The sequence below is a fragment of the Lynx canadensis genome, chromosome F2, assembly GCF_007474595.2.
Source record: "Lynx canadensis isolate LIC74 chromosome F2, mLynCan4.pri.v2, whole genome shotgun sequence".
In the NCBI taxonomy this organism is placed as follows: Eukaryota; Metazoa; Chordata; class Mammalia; order Carnivora; family Felidae; genus Lynx; species Lynx canadensis.
This window is the reverse complement of record NC_044320.2, coordinates 63,603,175-63,629,511: the sequence shown is the minus strand read 5'-3', so window position 1 is coordinate 63,629,511 and position 26,337 is coordinate 63,603,175. Positions and strand designations below refer to the sequence as shown.

General features: G+C 43.0%; 1 protein-coding gene across 1 annotated transcript in view; it reads left to right on the top strand.

Annotated features, from left to right (window-relative positions):
• The window catches only part of SULF1 (sulfatase 1), a 175,942-nt gene that overhangs the window by 84,069 nt on the left and 65,536 nt on the right, over positions 1-26,337 (top strand). The window contains 3 exon segments of the mRNA XM_030304225.1: positions 9,199-9,273; positions 9,555-9,786; positions 22,365-22,604. Coding sequence (XP_030160085.1) covers positions 9,615-9,786; positions 22,365-22,604 — 412 coding nt within the window. The 5' untranslated portion in view covers positions 9,199-9,273; positions 9,555-9,614.

Below are 26,337 nucleotides of genomic sequence, written 5' to 3'. Positions count from 1 at the left end.
GACTCCCTTTCTTGGTCATCACTCTGTGTGAGGCCAGCAGGATCCCTCAGAAGGCACTTGTAACTCTACTCTGCTGTATTGAAACCCTTAGAAAATGTTAACGAGCATTATATTGGTGTAAGCTTGCCGGCATAAAAAGTAGGCCAGTGGAACTTTTTTGACTGTGGCTTAATTGATGTTGTAAAGTCAGGTGCGCCTTCTTTCCCCACGTAGATTTTAACTGCAAGAAAATATTCGGAGAAACGCTTTTGAAATATAAATATAGCTTCTAATTGGTTCTTTAAAAATATTTTCTTCAACTTAAATGCTTTGCAAGGATTGTGGAACTTTAGAATAAATTTGTATTGTGGCAGATTATGTACATCAGGGACACAAACTAAAACGAAACATCTACCCCCCCAAAAATGTATGAATCTGTGAAAAGATGCATTTTTCAGCAGCTAGGAATAGTTGAACTTTAAGCTGCAAAGACCATGTTTCTTCATTACTTGACATATGTGTCTGCGTGAGTCTGAATATGCACATCTCTTTAGTATGTGCATGTGTGTGCATGCACACACCTGTGTGTGTGTCTAGAGAGAGAAAAAGATAAATGCAAGAGGTGCTGATGAAACTTGATGCTTGTGGCATGGACAGTCGTGCTCTGAAAACACTTCATCTGCTCCACCATGTTTTCAGCCCTCTGACAGCTGGAGGGAACCATGTGACTAGTTACGGCCAGTGAAATGTTAGACATGATCCGAGTCACTTCCAAGTTGGAGCCCCGAGAGCTCTCCTGCAAGATTCTCCAGTTTATTTCTCCTTCTCTTGCTCCAGTGTGGCTACAAGGCAATAGGGCCCCCGTCAGCCTGTGTCCATGCGCGACTGGGCAGAACAAAGCTCCCTGCCACCACCCTGTGTGTAACTTGCAGTATGAGCGACAAATACACTTTTATTGTGTTAAACCATTGATATTTGGGATTTATCTGTTATTGTGACAAACTATGTTAAGATACTTCAATATAAATCAGCTATAAATACGTAAAACTGAAGGCACATTTAATACGGTTTTGTGTGTTAAACCATATACTCTAAGACCTAGCTAAGATGTCTAAGACCACATTTGTAATTCTTTCTGTCGATATCGCTATCTTTCACCAGGCCCATTTGAACTGAAATTCCTGATGCTCCTTTTTTTTTTAGAATTCCAATAATTTTGTTGCTCTCACTGCCACCATGGAAACTGGTGACCATCATCAGACCCTTCAGACACTTCACAGCATCTGCGTCAGGAATATCAGATCCCTTTGGTTCTTTCAATAATTTTTAGATCACTTTGTTTTCCTTTGTTTTGCTGATTCCTATTTGACAGAAGCTGGACAAATCTTAGTCTTGGACTTTTGGGATTCTCTAAAATGCCCTCGGAAAGTTCATTTTTATGGTTTAACTTCCTATCTTTGTGAAGCTGCATCTCAAACGTACATTTCTTGCTATAACTTCTCACTTCGTGTTATCGTTGCTCCTTCTATCTATTCTCTTCCTCCCTAAGAAGACAGAGGGTAAATGTGGAAAACTTAAATCTACTTATCTCCATTTTTTTTCTTGTTTTTTTATCTCCATTTTTATAATGCAACAGATCATTGAAAAAATCCAATACAGACATGAATGAAATAAAAACAAAATCTTTCTCACCATACCCCAGGGACAACTAATACAACAATTCTGTGAATAGATGGCTTTTCAAGGTTCCTTTCAATTTCAGGGGATTCACATGTTGGTGGGAGAAAGAGTGAAAAGGGAGAAAGGGAAGAAAGCAAATACTGTTGAGGGAGGACTTCATCATTTAGCCAAGTATTTCCCCCAAAGGTGTTCCAGGTCAGAGATGCACACTTCTCAGCTGTCATTAGTTGTTGGAAGAGATTTATTATTCCAGGGGTATAAAAATGTTATTGCACCAGAAGGAGACTGTTGTCTGTCTTCTTTGCTTGGAGTTGTAATAAATTAGTTCGGGAAATATGCTTCCTGGGAATTAACAGTAGATGAAGTTTGCCATCTATGGGGTTTTTAAAAGAAAAAATTAGCTCCTTCATGGTTTCACGTAGATTATAAAGAAGATAACACGTCCTGAAGGCTTCTCCTAAAGAAAAGAAGTAATGTAGGGGAAACTTGAGAGCCAAAATTAAGGGAAAAGGCCATTTAAGCCCATCCTTAGAAATGTATGTAGAGTGGTTGTGGGCGGAGGGGGTGGGATGCGGATACCAGCTTCTTGCTGGTATAACCTTATTTTGCTTCACTCTTAGGATTAAACTAAGTATGTTCTGGCTAAATTCAGCTTTGAATAATTGCATAATGCTGGTTTAGTCTCTCCTGCTGTTTTGATTGGTTATGGTATCCCTTTTTTTCCTCTTTCCTAACTGGGGTGGCATTGCTTTGTACTAGAAATAATTCCTTTACCCCATCCTTGAGAGGTTTATCTCTGTGCTGAGTGGGTTGTTCCGATCTGGTCTTTCACATACTTTAGATGTGTGGGCATTCATTTGTAAGACTCTGTGTTACCTGAGATTAAAAAACAAACAAAACACAGGGTGTCATCACTCAGCAACAACCTGTATGTATACTAGGCATTTGGAACTTAGGATAGTTTCAGGGCTTTAAGGGACAAAAAAGTGAATAAGTCTGTGAATAGGGCCAGATCTACAGGGTTAGAGGTGAAAGTCTGGGCTTCACGGTGGAGCCAGGTATACGATAGGCCAGCAATTCTCAAACCTTTTGGGCTCAGGATCCCTTTATATTATTAAAATTGACTGAAGACCCTCAAGAGCTTTTGTGCATGTTTTAATTTTTTTTTTTGCATTTTTATTCATTTTTGCTAGGCAGAAGGAGACAGAATATGAGTGGGGGAGGGGCAGAGAGAGAGGGAGACACAGAATGTGAAGCAGGCTCCAGGCTCTGAGCTGTCAGCACAGAGCCTGATGCGGGGCTCAAACCCACAAACCGCGAAATCATGACCTGAGCCGAGCTGGACACTTAACGTACTGAGCCACCCAGGTGCCCCTTTTTTGTTCATGTTTTAATTACCAATTGATAATTAGAAATTAAAACTGAGAAATTTTTTAAATATTTTAAAACTCTTTTGAGAATAACAGTAATAAATCTATTATATGTTAAAAGATATATCTTGTGAAAAACAACTATATTTTCCAAACCAAAAACATATTGGTGACTAAAGTGACACTGTTTTACATTTTTACACACATTTATCTGAATAGCAGAAAGCTGGATTCTTATATCTACTTCTGCATTTAATCTGTTGAAATATATTGTTTTGGTTCAAATATAGTAATAAAATTCAGCTTCACATGGATAAGTAGTTGGAAAAGGAGAAGTATTTTAATAGCTTTTTCAGACACTTGTAGATCTCCTTTGATACTATGCCAAAACTTGACAGGTGGTGATTTCTTAAAGATTAGCTGTCGTAAGTAATCTGAAACCCTATCAATGCACTTTCACACTCTGTTACATTAAAATCCAACGGTCATCTTCCACTTTGAAATTTTTTTGCTCATGTATGATTCTGTAGCATTATATTTGGTCATTTGGGAAATACTGGTTCGCTGAATTATGCCAATGTGCTAAATGTTGGCACATTTCATTTTTCAGTATCAAAAAAAATAATGTTTGTTAGTATCAACATCAATGTCATCAAAAGGTCTTACACATTGGGAAACTGCCCAGTTCATGGTGGCAGATACAAGTTTTCCAAAATTCTGATTTTTGCTTGGAAGCTACATTTCAATCATTGGCAACAAGTAGGACAAATACTCTCAGCTGCTTTCCTTGAAATGACAGGCTCATTTCATTCATTCTGTAAGAAATGCCTGCCAAATATCCAAGTCCAAATAATTCTTTCAAGTAAAAATAGAGTCCTGTGAGCAAAAGGCAGTGTCTAGTTTGCAACTCAGCCACACAAGTGCTGTTCCTCCACTACCGTCAGCCTCCATAGACAACAAAGGGCTTTGCATGTAGCTCCTGTCTCATAAAACAAAATTAATGGGAAAAAGGTGTGCATTTGAGGGTCAGGATTGAGTACAGTTCATCATTTTACTGTTTCATCTTGAATAAAACTGGCTTTTTTTGTTTTAACTGCATGTGATGTTCCCTTTATTCGGACATAAGCAGTCTTACCCATCGGTGCTCTTACACCCAATCAGTGCAAATGTCAACAATGTGAAAAAAGGAAATGTGTCAGTATTCTTATCAAAATAGTGTTGACCTTGGGGTGCGTGGGTGGCTCAGACACTTGAGTGTCCAACTCTTGCTTTTGGCTCAGGTCACGATCCCAGGGTCATTGGCTCAAGTCCTGTGTCAGGCTGTACGCTGAGCATAGAGCCTACTTGGGATTCTCTCTCTTTCAAAACCCCACTCACACACGCGCACAAGCTCTTTCTCTCTGGCAAAAAAAAAAAAAAAAAAAAAAAAATAGTGCTGACCTCATGGAATCTCCCCAAAAAGGATCTCATCAAGATAAAAAGCTTCTGCACTGCAAAGGAAACAATCAACAAAACTAAAAGGCAATAGACGGAATAGGAAAAGATGTTTGCAAATGACATAGCAGATAAAGGGCTAGTATCCAAAATCTATAAAGAACTCACCAAACTCCACACTCAAAAAACAAATAATCCACTGAAGAAATTGGCAGAAGACATGAATAGACACTTTTTGAAAGAAGACATCTGGATGGCCAACAGACACATGAAAAGATGTTCAATGTCACTCCTCATCAGGGAAATGCAAATCAAAACCACACTGACATACCATCTCATGCCGGTCAGATTGGCTAAAATGAACAAATCAGGAGACTATAGATGCTGGACAGGATGTGGAGAAACGGGGACCCTCTTGCACTGTTGGTGGGAATGCAAACTGGTGCAGCTGCTCTGGAAGACAGTGTGGAGGTCCTCAAAAAAATTTAAAATAGATCTACCCTATGACCCAGCAATAGCACTGCTAGGAATTTACCCAAGGGATACAGGAGTGCTGATGCATAGGGGTACTTGTACCCCAATGTTTATAGCAGCGCTTTCAACACTAGCAAAATGATGGAAAGAGCCTAAATGTCCATCAACTGACGAATGGATAAAGAAGATGTGGTTTATATACACAATGGAATACTACTTGGCAATGAGAAAGAATGAAATCTGGCCATTTGTAGCAACGTGGGTGGAACTGGAGAGTGTTATGCTAAGTGAAATAAGTCATACAGAGAAAGATAGATACCATAGTTTTCACTCATGTGTGGATCCTGAAAAACTCAACAGAAGACCATGGGGGAGGGTAAGGGGGAAAAAATAAAAGAGTTACAGAGAGGGAAGGAGGCAAACCATGGGAGACTCTTAAACACTGAGAATAAACTGAGGGTTGATGGGACGTGGGAGAGAGGGGAAAGTGGGTGATGGGCATTGAGGAGGGTACCTGTTGGGATGAGCACTGGGTGTTGTATGGAAACCAGTTTGACAATAAATTTCATTAAAAAAAAATATCGTGCTGACCTCATGGAATCTACCTAGAAAGGATCTCAGGGACGCCCAAAAGTCCTGGTTACACCTTGAGAACCACTGCAACAGACAAAGCAGAGCCTTTCAGTGTGTTGCCATCCCTCAGCACCAACCGCCCAGACAGGGGAGCTTGGTGAGGACAGGTCTACCTGCTGAGGCAACGAAGGTCTTGATTTAGGGTGGGTGTTGCTCAGTGAACAAGTGAGCTAGACTTCTATCCAGTTGGTTTGAAGTCTCCCTGGTCAGCTTCCTTTTCCCCCTTTATATGTGACTTGAAACTTTTATTTTTAACGTTTATTTTTGAGAAACAGAGTGTGAACAGGGGAAGGGCAGAGAGAGAGGGAGACACAGAATCTGAAGCAGGTTCCAGGCTCCTAGCTGTCAGCACAGAGCCCGACGTGGGGCTTGAACGCATGGACCGTGAGATCATGACCTAAGCTGAAGTCAGACACTTAACCGACTGAGCCACCCAGGCTCCCCTGTGACTTGAAACTTTTATTGTCACATTTATAGTTTGGCTTGAAGTCCTAAAAACTTTCCACATCCACTGTCCATAGCTACCGTTGGTATTTTCAGTTTAGGACTTGAAGAAAAGGCAACTTGTATTCTAGTCCTGATTCATGAATACAACACCATTCCTTGAGCTCACTTTCCATTTCTCCCACTTTCTGCTATTTCTCAGGACAAACTGTTAGTCTCTAAGGACACTTGTCATCTGCTACAAAGTATCCAATTCAAACATTGCATCCTTGTCTCTTTTGTCAAGCTCTGCATTTGTCTCTCAGGGTTTTCTTCTTCTTTTCCTTCTTCTCCTCCTCCTCCTCCTCCTCCTTCTTCTCCTCCTCCTCCTCCTTCTTCTTCTTCTCCTCCTCCTCCCCCCTCGTCCTCCTCCCCCTCCTCCCCCTCCCTGTCCCCCTCTTCCTCCTCCTTCTTCTTCTTCTCCTTCTCCTCCTACCTCCTTCCTCCCTCCTCCTCCTCCTTCCCCCTCGTCCTCCTCCCCTTCCTCCCCCTCCCCATCCCCCTCCTCCTCCTCCTCCTTCTTCTTCTTCTCCTTCTCCTTCTCCTCCTACCTCCTTCCTCCTTCCTCCTTCCTCCTCTTCCCCCTCCGCCTCCCCCTCCTCCTCCTTCTTCTCCTCCTCCTCCTTCCCCCCTCATCCTCTTCCCCTTCCTCCCCCTCCCCGTTCTTCTTCTTCTTCTTCTTCTTCACTTCTTTTCCTTATGGAGATGGAAACCAGGCAGTGAGAAGATGACAGGTTTTAAAAGGTCATTTTTGAATAAGGAATTGTCTGTTTGCAGGCTTTTCAGAGTGCTGTGCTTTGTGTTTTTGTGAAGGGAGATGGTGTAAAGATGATGTGCTGCGGGTCAGACCTGCCTGAAAGTCCTGTGTTCTGTACCACTCAGTTTCTCTGCGTTTACATGTGCACCTCCTGAATCAATAACAAACGGCAGCAGAAAAAAAAATGTAGGCTCCTTCTGCACCTTTAACACTCTAAGGAAGGTCACTTTGTAGGCGAAAAAACATGCATCTACTTGGCTGTCCCTTTCCTTTATTAGGAAATGCTTTTCGGTGTAGTTGAATGCAGTTTATTCAAGGGACCATTAAGGCTAATTTTCTTTTTCCTAAAGGAAGAGGCAAAGTAAATAAGATAAAGAAAAGAATAACCAGTAATGTTGATTGGGTTCCAGGGAATGTTATCAGCATCTTAATTGTGCAGAATTTTCAGTTTCATGTGTGGCCGATTCTTTAAACTCCAAGCGCCACTGTTTGCCCGACACTGTGAGTCTGAGTGTAATTTCCGGGTCACTACTGTCAGCAGAGGCTGGTTCACACTAGAACGGATGCAAAAAACCCTTGCTCACTCTGTCTTCACACACCCTTGCAGGCTTGGAGAGGTGAGCAAACTCTTGCTACTTAAAAGACCAACCCCGGAAGAAATTTCTGTATGTAACTGTTTAGCCTCTGCTACTCTGCTGGAGACAGCCATTGTTTGACTTCTTTCTTTCCTTCGCTTGCCTTTCATGCTTGTATCACTTTTCTCATGATTTGAAACAAATGCACAGAAACCAAACAGTCAGTGCAGAAAAATTGCAGGCTCTCAGTGTTCAGCAATCACTGAAATAACCCTGAGTTAAAGAAAGAAAGAAAGAAAGAAAGAAAGAAGAAAGAAAGAGAAAGAAACACCACCAAACCTTATAAAATCTGTTTCTTATAGTGTCTCTCTTCCTCTCTCTCTCTCTCTCTCTCTCTCTCTCTCTCTCTCTCAGAGTAATTACAGGCTGCAGAGTGAAAAGCATTAGAACTGTTTACAAAACAGCTCATAAAGTTTAAAATAATAGGGGTGTGTGTGTGTTTGTAAAACAAAATAATGTGTGTGGTGGGGGGTAAACAGTCCACAGTCTTTCTTCTTTCTTCTCCCACTGCCCCATGTCACCCTCCAGAATTTAAGGCATGGAAATGAGTGATGGGGTCCCTTTCCTTCTGCTATGCAACTCTCACACTTAATTTGTTATGCTTATTTATCTGATGCCAGTTCATTGTTGCGATTCAAAATACAGACCCTCAGGTGTGTGGGGACAGAGTGGCTGATGAAGCGGGCTGCTATCTAATTAATTTTAGGGCAGCCTCAATTCCCATACAGACATTTCCTCGTGACATCCGAAAGAAAGAGTTGTGGGGGTTTTTTTATTATTATTTTAATGAGCCCTTTGCTATCAGAAGTCCAAGAGAAACGCTTTCAGCAGGTTGGTGCTCTAAAGTGAAAGGGGCTTTCTTCCAACTCTTTCCGAAGTCTCCTCTTGGGCAGATTTGCAAAGCTTGTGCAGCACCCCCTCCAGATTTTATGTATTTATTTATTTTTAATGTGGAAGGGCAGCCTCTAACCTCCAGCTCCAGGGCCAATCAATCATTTAGCTTTGTGGGTTTAGGTCTGCCGCGGCAAAGCCTCCGTGCTCGCGACACTGTTACAGGTCTTGATAATAGTGAGGCTGGTGCTGACAGTCAAGGAGGGCTCTGTCCCCTTAGGCGCTGGCGTGCCAAGGACACGGGCTGGACGGAGGGACAAGCCTTGCCCGGAAGAATCACCCCTTCCCCTGGTGATTGATGGAGGACAGTTAGGAGCTTCTCGGGGGCTGGGAAAGGTTGCCCTCCCAGTCACTTACTATGAAGTCTTTGTCAGCAGAAAGAACTCTCCTGGGTACTGAGTGACATAATGCAGATGACAAATGACAGCTTTGCATTTTATTCTGCTTGATAAGTACTCAGTATCTACGCAGGTGAGTCGACGCTCCCCCACCACACCCCTTCATGCCAACCGCTCCCCAGAAGCAAGCGCTCTCCAGACGCGCTGGGGTTTCACAGGCACTGGTGGCTCTTTCTGGTCCACCGTGAGTTTCCCGGGGACGTTTAAAGTACTATCAGAGTGTGAGCAGGGACATACCTATGTCATTGTTTCATGGGGCCGATTATGAAATGAAGATACTTTTTGAGTCATTTGTTAGCAGTTCTGAATATTGTTTTCTTCTGTTTCTCCCTTTTGGAGTACAGATTATTGACATTTATGTTTATAAACATAGAGAATATGCTACTTTAAGAAACTGCTTCAGACCAAAATCTGTATCAGAATCCTTGACTGACGTTTCCTTTGTATTTTTTCTCGCCCTCTAGGACCCCGTCTGCAGATGGTCTGGATATACCTCTGAGCATAGGAATTGATTCTTCAACCAGGATACCTACTTCAAGGTATTAGCTCTCGTCAGAAGGCTTTTACATTTGAGCTCTGTGTGGGAAATTATATTTTGGCAGTGACTTTTGAAATAGGAAAAAGTTGGAATGAGAATAAAGGACAAACGTGAATTAGCAAAATAATCGAGTGCTTAAAAAACTATCCAAAGCCTGTGAGGGTTTGCCGCTTCTGACTCATGTGCCAGTTCCCACTTGGTTGTAGCCCTTTTTCTGCAACTGTGTTTGGGGTTTGGATTTCATTTTCATCTCTCCCTCTCCCTTTCTCCCTGACTGCCCAGACCTGCAGAAACCAGGAGGCTGAGACGTTTTGTCAGTTTTGCGACGTTGGACCAAACACAATGAAGTATTCTTGCTGTGCCCTGATTTTGGCGGTCCTGGGCACAGAACTGCTGGGGACCCTCTGTTCGACTGTCAGATCCCAGAGGTTCAGAGGACGGATACAGCAGGAACGAAAAAACATCCGACCCAACATTATTCTTGTGCTCACCGATGACCAAGATGTGGAGCTGGGTGAGACGCTGGATTTTTCACTTGTTAGTCTCCTTTGCTCAGCTCATTTGCTGACCTTTCACACGCTCAGTAAACACGGAGTGAACACTGGGGGGGTTGGTGCTTTAACTAGAGTGTCTGAACCAGCAACCTAAGTCTATAGAACGAACTTGTGTTGACTGTAAGGAGTTTGGGTTTTGTTTCAGCATCACTTTTCTGGTCCTTAGTTTTTGGTACAGTCTGGGGAGGGTCCTCAAGTAATGGGGTGGAGGAAAAAGAGCAAGCACAGCTACTCTAGAAGTCAAGGATTCGATTGTGCACCTTCGGAAGCTCTTGGTCAAGAAGTTCGTTAAGTATTTGGGCAGAATTGTTTCCAAGAGTATGAGTTTATGGCTGTAATTCTTCTTCTTTTTTAAGTTTTTTGATGTTTGTTGATTTTTGAGAGAGACAGAGAGAGAGAGAGACAGAGCACGAGCTGGGGAGGGGCAGAGAGAGAGGGAGACACGGAATCTGAAGCAGGCTCCAGGTTCGGAGCTATCACCACAGAGCCTGATGTGGGGCTCAAACCCACGGACTCCAAGATCGTGGCCTGAGCTGAAGTCAGGTGCTTGAAAGACTGAGCCACTCAGCCACCCCAGTTATGACTGTAATTCTACGCAATGTATATGAGCATAGATACTATTACTCTCTTTTAACAGTTATTATTATTAAAGGGAATGATTTATCACAGCCTGTGATAATTGTTACATAGTTGGAAGTAATGGTGTTGTATATATCTTCTGGTGATAATTCATTACTGTCACCTTAGAGATGATGCTTTTCTGAAGAATTAGCTAACCTGGGTTAATTCTAGAGCACTTGGAAAGCCCGCCAAATTCTGGTGGTTCCAGCTTACCTTCACCATCTGATTCAGTGTCTTACCCTCTCACTTTCTGTAATGGCCCAGCCCTATGGTCTTGTCTGTAAGTCTAGGGCTAAGGTCAGGCCTCCAAGGTCTGACCTTCCAGGGTACCCTAGAAGAGATCAAAAGCTTGTCCTCAGAAGTTGTCACCGGCACTCATTTTCATTCCTGGAACCAAATTCCTCGCTCTCAGGAATCGCTCAGCTGGGCTTACCCATCACACCCAACCTGACTGTCGCTGGTATCTTTTAGGCTTCGGGCTTGCAGAGCACGCGGGGCTTCCTTACAGGGCTCCTCTGGCTAGGGTTCCTGAGGACAAAACCCTCCATGCTGGAACTTGGTCTCCATGGAATGGGACTTTTATTTCCAGTTTGAACCGAATCGTGGAATCCCAACAGAGTTAATCCCTTGGCTTTAGCTAGAAGCACATATGCTAAAAACCAGCAGCGGGTCATGATTTTTGATTTGCAGCGTCTGCTGTCTCTCCCTTCACTTTTTAAACAAGAGTATCGGTTTTCAGGCAACACGCCCAAATGAAGTCTTGGAAGTATGACTTTAGCATGTTTGTGGCTGGTGGTTTAAGTTTTCGCCAATCTATAGAGCAAGTAAATTGAGGTGAACACATTTGAATTCACCTTCCTTATCATCTCTTGTATCTCTCCCTTTCACTACAGCCACGATCTCCAGACCGTTCTCTTGTCTCCTAGTTCTTCCCTAACTGGTCACCTGACCCACTTATCCCCCAGAGTCTTGATGCCTCTTGTCTATCCTTTTCTCCATGGCTCGAGTTATCATACAAGTATCCAATCAAGTCTTTTCTGCTTCAAATTCTCCATCGTGTCCCTTTGGCATGAGCATTAAGCAATTCTCCTCTGAAGGCCAATGAGCTCTGGGCCGTCTAGCCATCTTCTGTTTCTGTCGGGCTATTCCCTTTTGCTCTGTGCTTCATGGAAATAACTCGCACTTCCCCCTAAGGCATCTGGTGGTTTCATCTCCCTCACTTATATTTCATGCCTTTGCACATCTTGTCTCCTCTGCCTTTCCCCCTCTCTCCCCCCGAGGAAGCCCTACTTACTCTTCATGACCCAGTTTCAGATGCCTTGCCCTCGGGGATCTTTCTTCACCAAAACCATTCTCCCTTCCATCAGGGTAGATGGAACTTTCCTTTGTACAGCCTTGGACATGCCTCCAGCATGGCCCCTAATCCATCATGTGCTTCCATACCTGTTTCTTCCACTGGCCTGAGAGCAACAACAAAGGAAGGTAGTGCTTTGTTTATGTTGTATTTCAGATACTGAGACCATGCTGGGAACACAGTGGGTGCTAAATAAATTCAAAATTAACCTACAAGGGCCTGAAAAAGCTAATATGGGTATCTGTCATAATCTACCTCTTCAGCATATAGTCCTCGTCTTTATATATATACTTTTAAATAGGCTGCATGCTGGGCACAGAGCTCAGTGCAGAACTTGAACTCACAACCCTGAAATCAAGACCTGAGCTGAAATCAAGAGTTCGACGCTTAACTGACTGAGCCACCCAGGTGCCCTTCCCTGTCTTGAAAATAAATTCAGGAAGGGGCGCCTGGGTGGCTTAGTAGGTTGAGCTTCTAAGCTCATGCTACTTCAGCTCAGGTCATGATCTCACGGTTCATGAGTTTGAGTCCCACATCAGACTCTGTGCTGACAGCTCAGATCCTGAAGCCTGCTTCGGATTCTGTGTCTCCCCCTCTCTCTCTGCTCCTCCCCTGCTCACACTCTGTCTCTCTCTCTCAAAAACAAATAAAGATTGAAAACATGAAATAAAATAAATTAAGGAATTATTTGACACATTTATTTTTAACAGAGTTCAAAATTTCACCCTTTAGTTTCACCCTATAGTTTCTTAATTCATTGAGCAAATATTTATTGAGAAATTACCAAGTACTGGCTTCTATTGGAAGCATGTGGGTATAATGGATACAACTCATAGACCAGGCTTAATCAACCCAGTTGTTTCCTGTATATTTTTCTCTACCTCCTTCCTTGATTTTCTAGCCAGGTGTGATGCCAAGCATTCATTCATCAATTTTCACAGTAACTCTATGAAGTAGTTACTCTCTTCAATTAATGCATAAGTAAAATGAGGCTGACAGTAGTCATGTGGGCTGTGACGAACTGGTAAATGGTGAAACTGGGACCTGTGTTAGGTCCAGGTCTCCACAGCTACGCATCTAACCGTGATGCCTCCCATCAGTCCTTCAACAAATGTTTCAAGCCCTTTCTAAAAGCCACCTATAAATGCATAGTACTGTTCTAGGTTCTGAAAGAGACATAACAGAAGCATAAGATGGGTCTTATTACGTCACTGGCAGAACATGATAATGAACCACAGTGACCCGTGGGGTAAAGACTAAAAAAGACCTCCTTTTGGGTGGCTCAGTTGGCTGAGCATCTGACTTCGGGTCAGGTCACGATCTCGTGGTTTGTGAGTCTGAGCCCCGCATTGGGCTCTGTGCTGACAGCTCAATTCCTACAGCCTGCTTCAGATTCTGTGTCTCCCTCTCTCTTTCCCCTCCCCTGCTCTCTCGCTCTCTCTCTCTCTCTCTCTCTCAAAAATGAATAAACACTTGGGGCGCCTGGGTGGCGCAGTCGGTTAAGCGTCCGACTTCAGCCAGGTCACGATCTCGCGGTCCGTGAGTTCGAGCCCCGCGTCAGGCTCTGGGCTGATGGCTCAGAGCCTGGAGCCTGTTTCCGATTCTGTGTCTCCCTCTCTCTCTGCCCCTCCCCCGTTCATGCTCTGTCTCTCTCTGTCCCAAAAATAAATAAACGTTGAAAAAAAAAATTTTTTTTTAAATAAATAAAATAAACACTTAAAAAAAAAAGAGGGGTACCTGGGTGACAGTTGAATGTCTGACTTCTGCTTGGGTCATGAACTCGCGGGCCGTGAGTTCCAGATCCACGTTGGGCTCTCTGCTGTCAGCTCAGGGCCTTCTTCAGTTCCTCTGTTTCCATCTCTCTTTGCCAGTCCCCTGCTCATGCTCTCTCTCTTTCAAAAATAAATAAAACATTGAAAGAAAGAGAGAGAGAGAGAAGAAGGAAGGAAGGAAGGAAGGAAGGAAGGAAGGAAGGAAGAAAAGACCTCCTTTCTCTGCCAAACAGTTGTGCCCTTGGTGGTGGACACTACCTAATGGAGACTTTTGCCCAGGCTTTTGTAATGTTCTCATAATCCTTCTGGAGCCTAACTGCTCTAGACTTTAGTTGTTGTTTTTATTTGTTAATTTTTACTATCTTAACCATTTTTAAGTGTGCAGGTCAGTCGTGTGAAGTACATTCACATGGTTATGCAACCATTCTCCAGAAGTCTTCATCTTACAAAATTAAAACGTTGTACCCATTAAACAATAACTCTCCCTACCCCCAGCCCCTGGCAACCGCCATTCTACTGTCTCTACAAACTGGGCTATTCTAGATACTTTATATAAGTGGAATTATACCACTTATGATAAAGGAAAAATATTTGTCTTTTTGGGACCGATTTGTTTCACCTAGTCTAATATTCTTCCTCGAGGCACATCCATGAATCAGAATTTCCTTCCCTTTGAAGGTCAAATAATATTCCATTGTATGTATATGCCACATTTGTGTACCTATTCATCTGTTGATAGAAATTTGGGTTGCTTCCACTTTTTGACTATTGCAAATAATGCTTCTATGAACATAGGTGTATACATACCTCTTTAAGACCCTGCTTTCAATTCTTTGGGATAAATACCCTGAAATGGAGTTGCTGGATCTTTTGATAATTCTATTTTGAATTTTTAAAAAAACCTTCCATAGTGTTTTCCATAACAATGTCACCATTTTACATTCCTACCAACAGCGTGCAAGGGCTCCAATTTCTCCACGTTCTTGACAACATTTGTGGTCTTGGTTTTTTGGTTTTTGTTTTCTGATTTTTGTTTTTTAGTAATACTCATCCTAATGGGTATGAGGTGGTATCTCATTGTGGTTTTGATACAGTTGGGTTTGATTTTGTTTTTTCACTTACATGTAACTATGCTTGCCAAATGCTTAAATAGAATAGCAAAATTATTTGCACCTGTAATACTGCAGGCACTTTTGGCTACTGTACCTCCAGAAAGATACAACAGACTTATTAGAAAAACAGTTACAAAAATTATAATAGAATGCTTTTCTTTAGGGGAGAGAATAAAGCTATTCTACCTCTTTGTTTGGAAAGACAAAGTCTGGGAAGGGTTGTAATCAGAGTTTATGAAATCAAGCTCAGAAGGAAAGCTTTTATTCGGTGGGAACGGGGGCCACTCCCTCAACTTTGTCTAAGGACAAATAAAATAAACTAGTACTCTGTGAAGGGAGGAAGACACATAAGGAATTTATTAATAAAAGTGCTAGAACCTTGCATGGTATCTTTTTCCAAAGAACACTCAGTCTCATTATTGTGTTTGTGTTCATCCCACCCAAATTGGGTGGGTAGAACAAAGATCATTATCCCAGGAGAAAATTAATCTGTGGAAAGATGAAATGACTTAACCAATGGTCCGCTTGCTTCTGGTTTTACTTTTTGCCCAACTTAAGAAGTAGCTTAGGTTGTAACTGTACCTATAAACAGTTCAGATTTTTGGACTATGTTAACGGGTGGAAGATTTAGGCCTTTTTTTAAGCGAGAAAAACACACATGGACACGATCAACATGAAGTTTGAGGGAAAAGGAGTAGTAATATCAATAATACCAATTGTATCCACATTTTCTTTTAAAATTTGAAAAATACATCTGAAGCAGCTATCGTCAAATATTAAACTTTTTTAAAAGCTTAAATTCAAAAGCTTAACATCTAAAAATACTAAAGCTAAAAGTTCCAGTATTTTCCTGCAGTTAAGATATTATATAAATCAAAAAGAACAAAATCAAAAATGCTTGTGGAACTCCCCTAAATTTCTGAGACTGGAGTCAAAGAAATTAAGCTCTACATCTTTCCAAAAGGGTCCCTGGGTGCCTCTCTGAGGAATAAAATGTTGAGCTGATCTGACTCGATGTGGCATTTGTTAAATTCTTAGGAAATTGGGCAGAGGCTAACATCTCGGTAACGCTGACCCAGTGCTTCTTTTCCATCATGCGTGGAATTAGGAAACCATAATACATGGAAATACTGTTTCTTTTTTCTTTTTTAAGTTTATTTCTTTATTTTGAGAGAGAGAGGGAAAGAATGCCTGTGCACATGCAAATGGGAAAGGGTCAGAAAGAGAGAGGGAGAGAGAGAGAGAGAGACAGAGAGAGAGAGAGAGAATCCCAAGCAGGCTCCACACTACCAGTGCAGAGCCCAATGTGGGGCTTGAACTCACGAACCACAAGATCATGACCTGAGCCAAAGCCGGACGCTTAACAGACTGAGGCATCCAGGCGCCCGATATTTCATTTCTTTAAATCAGAGGTCACAAATGGGATCTATAGTCCAGAGCTAGCCCACAGATGTGTTTTGCCTGACTAGTGTACTTTTTTAAAATTAAGGCAACATTTTAGGCTACTGGATCTGATTACAGTCACTTTGTAGCATCCTTGTCAGGCTTCCACCTCCAAGGACAATTTTATTTATTTTTTTTAATTTTTTTTTTAACGTTTATTTATTTTTGAGACAGAGACATGCTCTGTCTCTACAGAGCATGAACGGGGGAGGGTCAGAGAGAGGGAGACACAGAATCCAAAACAGGCTCCAGGCTCTGAGCTGTCAGCACAGAGCCCGAAGTGGGGCTCGAACTCACGGACCGCGAGATCATGACCTGAGCCGAAGTCAGCCACTTAACCGACTGAGCCACCCAGGTGCCCCTATTTTTATTTTTTAATGTTTATTTTATTTGTTATTTTTGAGAGAGAAAGAGAGCACATGGGGGAGGGGCAGAGAGAAGGAGAGAGAGAATCCCAACCAGGCTCCATGCTGTCAGTGCAGAGCCCAACTCAGGGCTCGATCCCACGAGCTGCGAGATCATGACCTGAGCCACAATCAAGAGTCGATTTTAAGAGGTTTAACTGATCGAGCCACCCAGGCTCCCCCACGGACAATTTTTTTTTTAAATTTTTTTAATGTTTGTTTTTGAGAAAGAGAGAGACAGAGCATGAATGGGGGAGGATCAGAGAGGGAGACACAGAATCTGAAACAGGCTCCAGGCTCTGAGCTGTCAGCACAGAGCCTCACGCGGGGCTCGAACTCAGGAACCGCGAGATCATGACCTGAGCCGAAGTCGGACGCTTAACCGACTGAGCCACCCAGGTGCCGCCCCAACCCAAGGACAATTTTAAATGAAAATGAAGTCAGGCTTCTTGCTTAAGGGGAGGTAGGGGAGCAGTATATGTGGAGTAGGAGAGAATTCAGATTTTTAACTATAAACCATCATTAACATTTTAAGTCTTAAAACATAGAAATGATAGTTGACTTCTGTCTTACTCCTGAACAGTCTATAGCAAAACACCATAGACTAGATGATTTGGTGGCTTATAAACACCAGACATTTATATCTCACGGTTCTGGAGGCTGGGAAGTCCAAGGTCAAGGCAACAGCAGATTCAATGTCTGGTGCAAGCCTGCTTCCTAGCTCACAGACGGCTGTCTCATTATGTGTTCTCACACGGCAGAAGGGACAAGGGAACCCCGTGGGGCCTCTTATATAAGGGCATTAATCCCACTCATGAGGGCCCCACCTTCATGATCTAATCCCCTCCCAAAGACCCCTCCTCCTAACGCCATCGCCTTGGACGTTGGGTTCAACACACACATTTTGTGGGGGATACAAATATTCAGTCTACGGCAACCTGTCTACTTTTATCCCCCTTTTGGAATTCAGATGTAAATTACAGAGAAGAGAAGGGCATGAAAACGACAGGAGAAAATTAATGTGGTGGGTTGAGGTGAGCACACAGTGAAATCCCAGCCCATCTGACAACACTCCATGCGAGAGGCACTGTAACAGCATCATGCCATTTGCTCCTCAACAACCCTGTGATCCAGCTGGGGAACTATCCTTAGCCCCATTTTACAGATGAGACATTCACCCCAGAAGAGAGTAAAAGACTTGCTCAAGCCTATCTATGGCAAAATCCAGATGTTTTCCCATAAGTTCAAGTCCAGGGCTCTTTCTCGTCTCATTCTTAGCCTCCTAAGCGCTGCCTTGTGAATCTTGTTATGAGTCTTCAGCCGTAAGCTTCATGTCATGCCTATGAAATAATTGTTCTAATAACTGAGAATCAGCACAATTTGCATCTTCTACCCCAAAGGCCTGAAACTCAGAGAGGTGAGGAGCTGCAGCTTAAAAACAAAACTGAGCCCTTCCAGGGCGCCTGGGTGGCTCATTCGGTTAAGTGGCTGCCTTCAGCTCAGGTCATGATCTCGCAGCATACGGGTTCGAGCCGCACATGGGGCTCTGTGCTGTCCTCGCAGACCCCTCTTCAAATCCTCTGTCCCTCTGTCTCTGCTCCTCTCCTGCTCTCTCTCTCTCTCAAAATAAATAAGTAAAAATTTATAACATACAAAAGTGAGTCCTTCCAACAACAGGACAGGACATTGTCCCATTCATTAATCTCAACAGCTGTAAGTGCATAGTTATGAGTTTTATTACAGAATAGCTTCAGGGAGAGAGAGAGTCCCAATGAGAAACCAGTAGTGTCATCACGACGGTGATGCATGCGGTGCAAGTGGGTGTGACCGACCGACCGACCTTAATCGACACGCAGCCGTACCAAGAAGATGCTTCGTGCTTTCCTTACTGGTACATACTAAGTCAGAGTGAAGGGGTGGGATCCCCGTGCCTGTCATCTGCACAGAACCCACCGAGATCAGAGGCTGTCACCTACGTGACACCTACGTAGCACCGGCGTGGCTGTCAGCTACGAAGACAGACGCATCCGCAGCCCACTCCCCCCTCACCTTGGCCTGGGCCACTGAGGTCACTTCAGCCCTCGGGGAGGGGGCTGGCGGGAGGCAGGCAGCAGTGCCTGTCAGCATCGCCTCTAAGAGGCCAGGTGAAGCAAAATACAAGACTGCGGAAAGTGAGACCTATCTTGACTGCGAGCAGACAGCTTTTCTGTTTCTGTCTTGAAAACGTCAGTGTCACGGCCAGTCCTCGGCTGAGATCTAGGGGCTCTTGAGCACGGTCTCTGGAGCAGATTGCCTGCATTCGTGTCTAGGCTCTGCTAACCTAGGGTTTGTGTGGCCCTCAGAATGCTATTTAACCCTTCGGCCCCTCAGTCTTATCATCTGTGATTTTTATATACGAGTAATAAGTAATAACACCTGCTGTGAAGGCTTATCGTCAGGATTAAATGAACTGATTGATGCGTGTGAGGTGCTCCAAAGGGAATCCGGCTGAGAGTTAAGCATGACATCGATGTTTCCCATTCCTGTCTGCAGTATCTTGCACCTCGGGACTGGGCTGAGCCACTTAGAGGCACCCACGAAAGTCTCTCGCAGCTCCAGGCTTCCCAGGTTCTGTGTCCAGCCAGACACTCGAGTGCGAGTGTGGTCCAAGTGCAAGTGAAGTGAAGCAGCTTCACTAGGGAGCTTGTTAGAAGTACAAATTCTCTGGTGTTTCCCCAAGTCTTCTTCAATCAGCACCTCAGGGCGGGCCCAGGATTCCGATTTGACGTGCTCTCCGGGTGATTTTTAAAGTTGGAGAAACACTGTCTCAGAATCTAATCTTCACTGAGAAACCTCAGGCCAGATACCCGCTTTCAGGAATCCTAATGGTGGGGCTACAGTGGTCATGGTGACCGAGGGGACCAAAGGTCCTCATCAGTCCCTTTGATGTGGGACCTGGTTGGAATCTGGACGAATTATTTAGGACCTCGACATAATCAGCTTAGTTAATTAAAAGAGTGACATTTAGAATGGCAGAGGAGTCCTGGTGGGGGCAAATCCAAGTGATGAGTTGGACTAAGTTTTAGCTCCCCTTTTCCTGTTATTTGACCTTAGATCAGATTTCCCACTGCCGTCCCATATCAGCAGTCTGAATGAGTCTGTAAACAGGAGATTGCAGGCGATTCAGGACCTTGGAGGAGGGTTCCCAGTACTTTTTTTGTTGTTAATGTGCTAAGACTCATAAAGGAAAGGGATACCCCATTCTGTGAAATAAAGAGAGTATTTGGCAATGAAAATCCATCAATAGTGTTTGCTGAGTTTTCCCCAAATTCAAGATAATACATGAAGTAAGCACTGCAGAGATGTAAAGAGGAGAGAGGAACAAATGAGTAGACTTGGGTGTCTACCCTTCACTCTCCCCACTCCCCATGTCTGTATCCGTCTAGTTCCTTCCCTGTCCACGGTGCTTTCTGCATATGATCAAAAATATAAAACACATTTCTAAAATGGACTTCCTTGATCTTCTACAGTGCATATATCTTTTTAGTTACTTCTTCTTTGTTAAATTTATTTTGAGAGAGGGAGGGAGAGAGAGAGAGAGAGAGAGAGAGCACGACCACACCGGGGAGGGGCAGAGAAAGAGGGAGAGAGAGAATCCTGAGCAGGCTCTGTGCTGTCAGCACAGAGCCCAAGGCGGGGCTTGAACTCACGAACCATGAGGTCATGACCTGAGCCGAAATCAAGAGTCAGACCCTTAACTGACTGAGCCTCCCAGGCGCCCCATCTTTTTAGTTACTTCTTGAGCAACAGCGAACCATCACTTCTCCAGTTTTCTTCCTATGCCGAAGATGTTGACGTATAGTCAACTCATCGCCTTCTGATGCATTATGGTGTCTCTGGGATCTGCTTCTTAGATGCTCCATTTTAGAGGCACCATCCAGTTCAGGTGCTTATCATCTCATGGCCTGACAGCCTCAGCGATCCCTTGGCCATGACGTAGATGGAGCGGCCTGTTCCCTCTTCAGTGCACATACCTCCATCACCACGTTGCCACAACAACACCCTCAAAGACTTTTTCCTTATCGTGTCATTCATGCCTTTGACAAAGAAACTGTTCTGCCTTCATTTTGGCTCTTCTTTCAAATCTAAATATCTCTGCCCAACCTCAAAGCCATTCACTAACTCTACCTCCCACATTTCATGAAGAGAAGTGTCCATTCTTTTTCATTCTAGGAAATCAGTGTGCTGCACTCTTCCGTCTACTCCCCCCACCTCCCGAGCCCACACATACCGTCCTGCCCACTAACGCACTGTGCCCGTCTTGCATTTTTCTTCCTGCTCTCCTTCCATTTGTCCTCATTTCTTGTTTCAGAACTCTTATTAGACATCCCCCTCAGTCCCTTGTAGCCTTATTTTACTGCTGCTGCTCTAGCCACACTCTTACGTTGCTTTGCAAATATCCCCAATGTGATTTCTATATGTAGGTTCTCGTCCAGATAGTTTACTGCCGAAGACCAAGGGAGCAGAGGATTTTCCATTTCTTTTGTTAACGCTACACTTACGGGACCAGCCCAGAGTACTGAGGTTGATAGAATGTTCAGCATGAAGTGGGCACTCACTACATGTTATTCACCGATTACAAAGAGGTTGCTTGATCCCCTGAAGACAACCAGGGGAGAAAAAGCAGTCAGGAATCCTCCTAACTGAAGCCTATTTTAGGGAGCTCTAATGAGACCCAATTAGAAACCTTCCTCCTGTTTTCGTATGTTTCATGTGAACAGAAAGAGCTAATATGTGAAAAAAATCAGGCTAACTGTGGCTTTTTGGACCATTGCACACTTCTCTTCTGCTCTGAATGCTTGCCTGGTTTGCATTACGATTTCCTTCCTCACTGGAAAACGACATAGACTTTCTCCCTTTCTTTGGAAGAAGTGGGACCTGTTGGAAATGTGAGGCTCCAGGATTCAAATGCAATGGGCTTCGCTGTAGTGCTCTGTAGTGCATTTCTTGACAAGTCCTGAAAAGACTATTGAATTCTAGCCTGTGCTTTTTTTTCTGCAGTATTTGGATGTGTTTCAGCGGCAGTGTTTGGCTGGGTAGAGTAATCGAAGTAGTTTTTTTCTTCCTCAGCAATCTTATGTTACAATTTCATCCTTCACAGTCAGAATGGAATATTTTACTCTATGTAAATCCTTTTGAGTGCAGTAGAATCATAGCTCTTTCATAAGCAGTCTGTCTTTTAATATTACATGTAAACAGGTTAAGATGTAAATTGGTAGTACTATTCCTGATAGAAAAACTGGCAGGTATTTGGTGACTTTGCTAGGGAACACCAAGTTACAAAGAAGAAATTTTTTAAATTAAATACAGACATTTTGGAGGGACTTTTACTTAATAGGGGGAAAAAATGGCTTTCCTCTTTAATTTCATATGATTGAAACACTATATCTAGTAACCTCTGCAATGTCACAAGCATTGTGCATATGTGGTGGGCTGGGGTTTTGATGTTCTGTGTAACAGGCTTTTGTTCTCTGGTAATCTTCAAAAGGCTGCTGGCCTTTGAATTTGCTCCATATCTAAAATTCTAGCTTTAATTATCAGATTAGCCTGCATTTTTTTCTTTGTAAGGAGAGGAGAAGCTGAATTGTGTTTATTATTCTGCAAAATGCTTGAGATGATAGGATCCCAAATGCTTAATTTTGTCCCGGAAATGGGAACTGTCAAATTATAGAGCCCTTCAAGCCAATGGAGGGAAATTAATAAATCAGGGGAACAGGGTCACTGAGTGACACGGCATAAATGGGCGTTCGTGTGGCGCAGGCTGCTAAACAACGTTGAAATTGTCCCTTCCAGGGTCCCTGCAAGTCATGAACAAAACAAGAAAGATTATGGAGCATGGGGGGGCCACCTTCACCAACGCTTTTGTGACTACCCCCATGTGCTGCCCCTCCCGGTCCTCCATGCTCACCGGAAAGTATGTGCACAACCACAATGTCTACACCAACAATGAGAACTGCTCTTCGCCGTCCTGGCAGGCGATGCATGAACCTCGGACTTTTGCTGTGTATCTTAACAACACTGGCTACAGAACAGGTAAAGGTGGACTTTCTAGCCAATGAACTTCTGGCGGTGTATCTGAGATACAGGTAAATGCATGGTGTAATGAAATAGATGAAGTTCCAATAAGCAGAAGTAGGGTAGACTCTTCTCTTCTGCATCAGTGTCCTCCCCATCCCTTTCTTTTTTACTCTGAAAAGTGTACCAATGAGCGATCCCTTAGAAAAAAGAGTGATTCTCAGTGGGTACGTTACGAAAGTGTTATTTTCATCAGAGCACCCAACGATCAGAATTTTCTAAGAGGATCTGCAACAGAGGAGTATTCACCCCATTTGCCTGCTTGGGATCATGTTACAGCCTGAGGCTTGTCTTAGGTGTTGGTAAATTCCTGCAGATTGTTTCAGTGAGAAATCGTCAAATGTTTGAAACTGCTTAGCATCCACTCCAAGATCTGGGACCCACTAGATAATCAAAAATTATTTTTTGAATCAGTAAATAACTGAATGAATAAGCCAATGAGGTGTGTCTTGTTGATTCATCTGTTTTTTCATTCATAACTAATAGAAGTTGGAGTTTCTTTAGCTTAGGCTGTGGTTATTTGTCCGTCTCAGATGTTCACCTCCGTCTTCCAGGAAAAGAAGGCCTCCCAATCGCTACACCTGCTGTCATTGTTTAACCTACACAGGGCAAGAAGAGGTCTCTGGTTAATCGCTCTTTTGAAAATTGGGGACCTCTTTCAAGAGAAGTCACAGGGGCGCCTGGGTGGCTCAGTCAGTTAAGCATCTGACTTCGGCTCAGGTCATGATCTCGCGGTCTGAGTTTGAGCCCCGTGTCGGGCTCTGTGCTGACAGCTCAGAGCCTGGAGCCTGTGTCAGATTCTGTGTCTCCCTCTCTCTCTGCCCCTGTCCCACTCTCACTCTGTCTCTCTCTGAAATAAATAAACACTAAAAAAATTTTTTTAAAAAAGAGAAGTCATAAACGTCATTCAATCTTTGTAAGAAAGACTGTGGTAATGTTAGCCCCCAAAGCCTTTATTATCCCAGCATTCCGATGTTCTCTTAGGGGTTTTCTGAACATTTGTTCATGAAAGGCAACAAAGGTGTTTATAGAAGAACTGCAGTGCACAAATAGTTTTTTTCAGAACCACCAAGACTTAGAAGGATTAAAGATGTCATCATTAAAGTTTGTTGGAAATGGTTTGCGGGTCTACAGCTTCTCTATTCTGAAGATTTAGAAGTAAAGGGTTTCAGATATACGTATTCTCTGAAATATCTTTAAAACATGAAATTAATCTTTCCCTGTGGACTTGGAAAGTATGAGGCCATTTGCTTCTTCTCAGGGCGTTCTGTGCGCTCTTAATACTTGTTATTTATGGATAAAAATATTGATTTTGACTCTGATAGCATTGTCATTCACAAGCATCTCAAGATCTCCATTCAGAGGGAAGGCTCCTCCCGTGACTCTCAAGGGTGTTTGCTTATACTTAGGAAAGAAACTAGGTTACTGAGAGTGCCTTATCCTAAGTGTGTTTTCTCACATAAGTGATTTAAATTTATGGCACCTTTCGTCTGAGAGCCCTAAGGCAATTTGCAAACCCATCAAACATCCCTGTAGGGTTTACAGACAGCAAATGTACTTGGCTCTGTGTTATAACTGGGGTGGGGATTTCAAATACTGTGTGACCAGCTCGGAAGCGAAACCAGAAATTCTCCCCTGATGCCTGGTTCCTGATTTTAACCACCGACTCGTGTTTTGTTCATGAGAAGCATCATATGAAATCAATGCCTTTCGACTCCCAGGCTCCCTAGCATTTAATCCCTAGTAGCAGGTATAGAGCTTGAAGGGTCGGGACTCTCACCATATCCAGAGTGAGACGCACGATGCCTGTCATAAGAAATAAAGCTGCAGGATGACACAGAGAACCCTACCAAGACTAAGAGTGGTCAACCAGGGTTTGATAGTCTGTTTCGGGGCAAATCAAGCAAGGGCAAGAAGAAGATGAATGAGTTCTGAAGAAACAGCATACGACTATGTAACCATAGCCGACAATATTGTATTGTGCACTTGAAATTTGCTGAGAGGGTAGATCTTTGGTGTTGTCACCGCAAAAGGAAAATAGTAGAGGTGTGAGGTGATGGATATGTTGATTGGCTTGGCGGTGGTGAGTGTTTCACAGTCTTTATGTATTTCATGCCATCGGGTTGTACACCTTAAATATATTACAGCTTTTGATTGTCACTTACACATCAATAAAACTAGCAAGAAAAAAGAAAGGAGGAAAAGAAGGAAATTAATATATGTCGTTTACTTATGTGCACAGATGCTTTATCTAAATTGTCTCACTTAATTCTTCCGGCAACCTGGAAAGAAAGGATTTGCCTGTGTTGCCAGTGAAGAAACAGAGACTCAGGAGAGTTGTCTAAGGTCACAGGCTTACCCGTGGTAGGATGAATCTAGCACACCTGACTCCAAAGTCTTTCCTTTTTCCATCATCTTCTTTCTTTACATGTTTCTGTCATGCCTCATTCCATAGCACCTTCAGAGACACATAAAACGTAACAGGATACCGAACAGTAAGAACCCTGGAAAATGGAAATGAAGGGCTGTACCAGTAAAAGTCAAGGCAAAGCTTGGTACACAAAGTGCATGCCATGGAGATGTGGAGAAAAGGTGCATATTTGGAACTAAGCTTCCAGATGGCAAAAGGAAAAATTGAAATGCCATCCATTACGAAGTTTACTGGGTCACCAAGATAGAAACGAATTATCTAAGAAGCGCAGTATATTCTGGGCCTTGTTTTAGTTATACTACATTATATCTACCCTGCAATGGATTACAAGAGCTTGAATAAAATAGAGATAATTTAGTTTGATCCCCTTATTTTCAGGTGAGCAAATTTACACCATCAAGATCAAAGTGGCACATCTGATATTCTAATGGGAAGAACGGGTGTCAGGACCTTAGTCTTCAGAGTTCTTTCCAGTGTCCTACCCTAAATGTACAGGTTAGGTCTAGAATGACACTGCACCCCATAAGCCTGCCCCGATGACAACTGTCAGGCCTTTTGTGCAGCCCAGCAACCTGCTTCAGTCACTTGTCTTCTCCAAGAACAGGAGATTTGCTCCTGGAACCTAAGTCTGATTCTGAGGCCAACCTTCCACCCAGGGGCCTGGATACTTAGGTAATAATTGAATTTATAGTGAGTCATCTTAACAGGGGAAAAGGAATTCTCTAAAGGAAACGAGGACTTTTCCAAATAGTTGATAAACCAAAAAAGGATGATACACACATAATAAATTTTGATGGGCCCATTAGTGAATCAGGCAAAAATACAAATTGGAAGACTAAAATGTCAATGATAGAGATCTATACAATTTAAATTTATCCTTGATGGGAAAATATTGAAGTGTCTCAGACAATTAGGAAGCAGGGATGTCTTTGTGACAAGAGTTTATTGATCTAGCCAGGGACAGGGTCCCATTTGAAAATACACAAATAAGCACATCGGGAGGACAGGCATCTTAGGAAATTAAGAAAATTGGTGAATAGGTATTAAACCAACATAATTATTTACAAGCCACTAAACTAGAAGGGGGGAAAGCCAATATATAAAGATTTTATTGTTTTTCTAATAATGAATACATTATTTGGAACATTTAGCTGAGAAGCTAAGAAAAATAATGCAAGAAACCAAAATATATATCATACATAAATATTCATCTAAAGAAAAGCACAGTGCAGCAATCAGTTTTATGAAGAACAAGTCAGA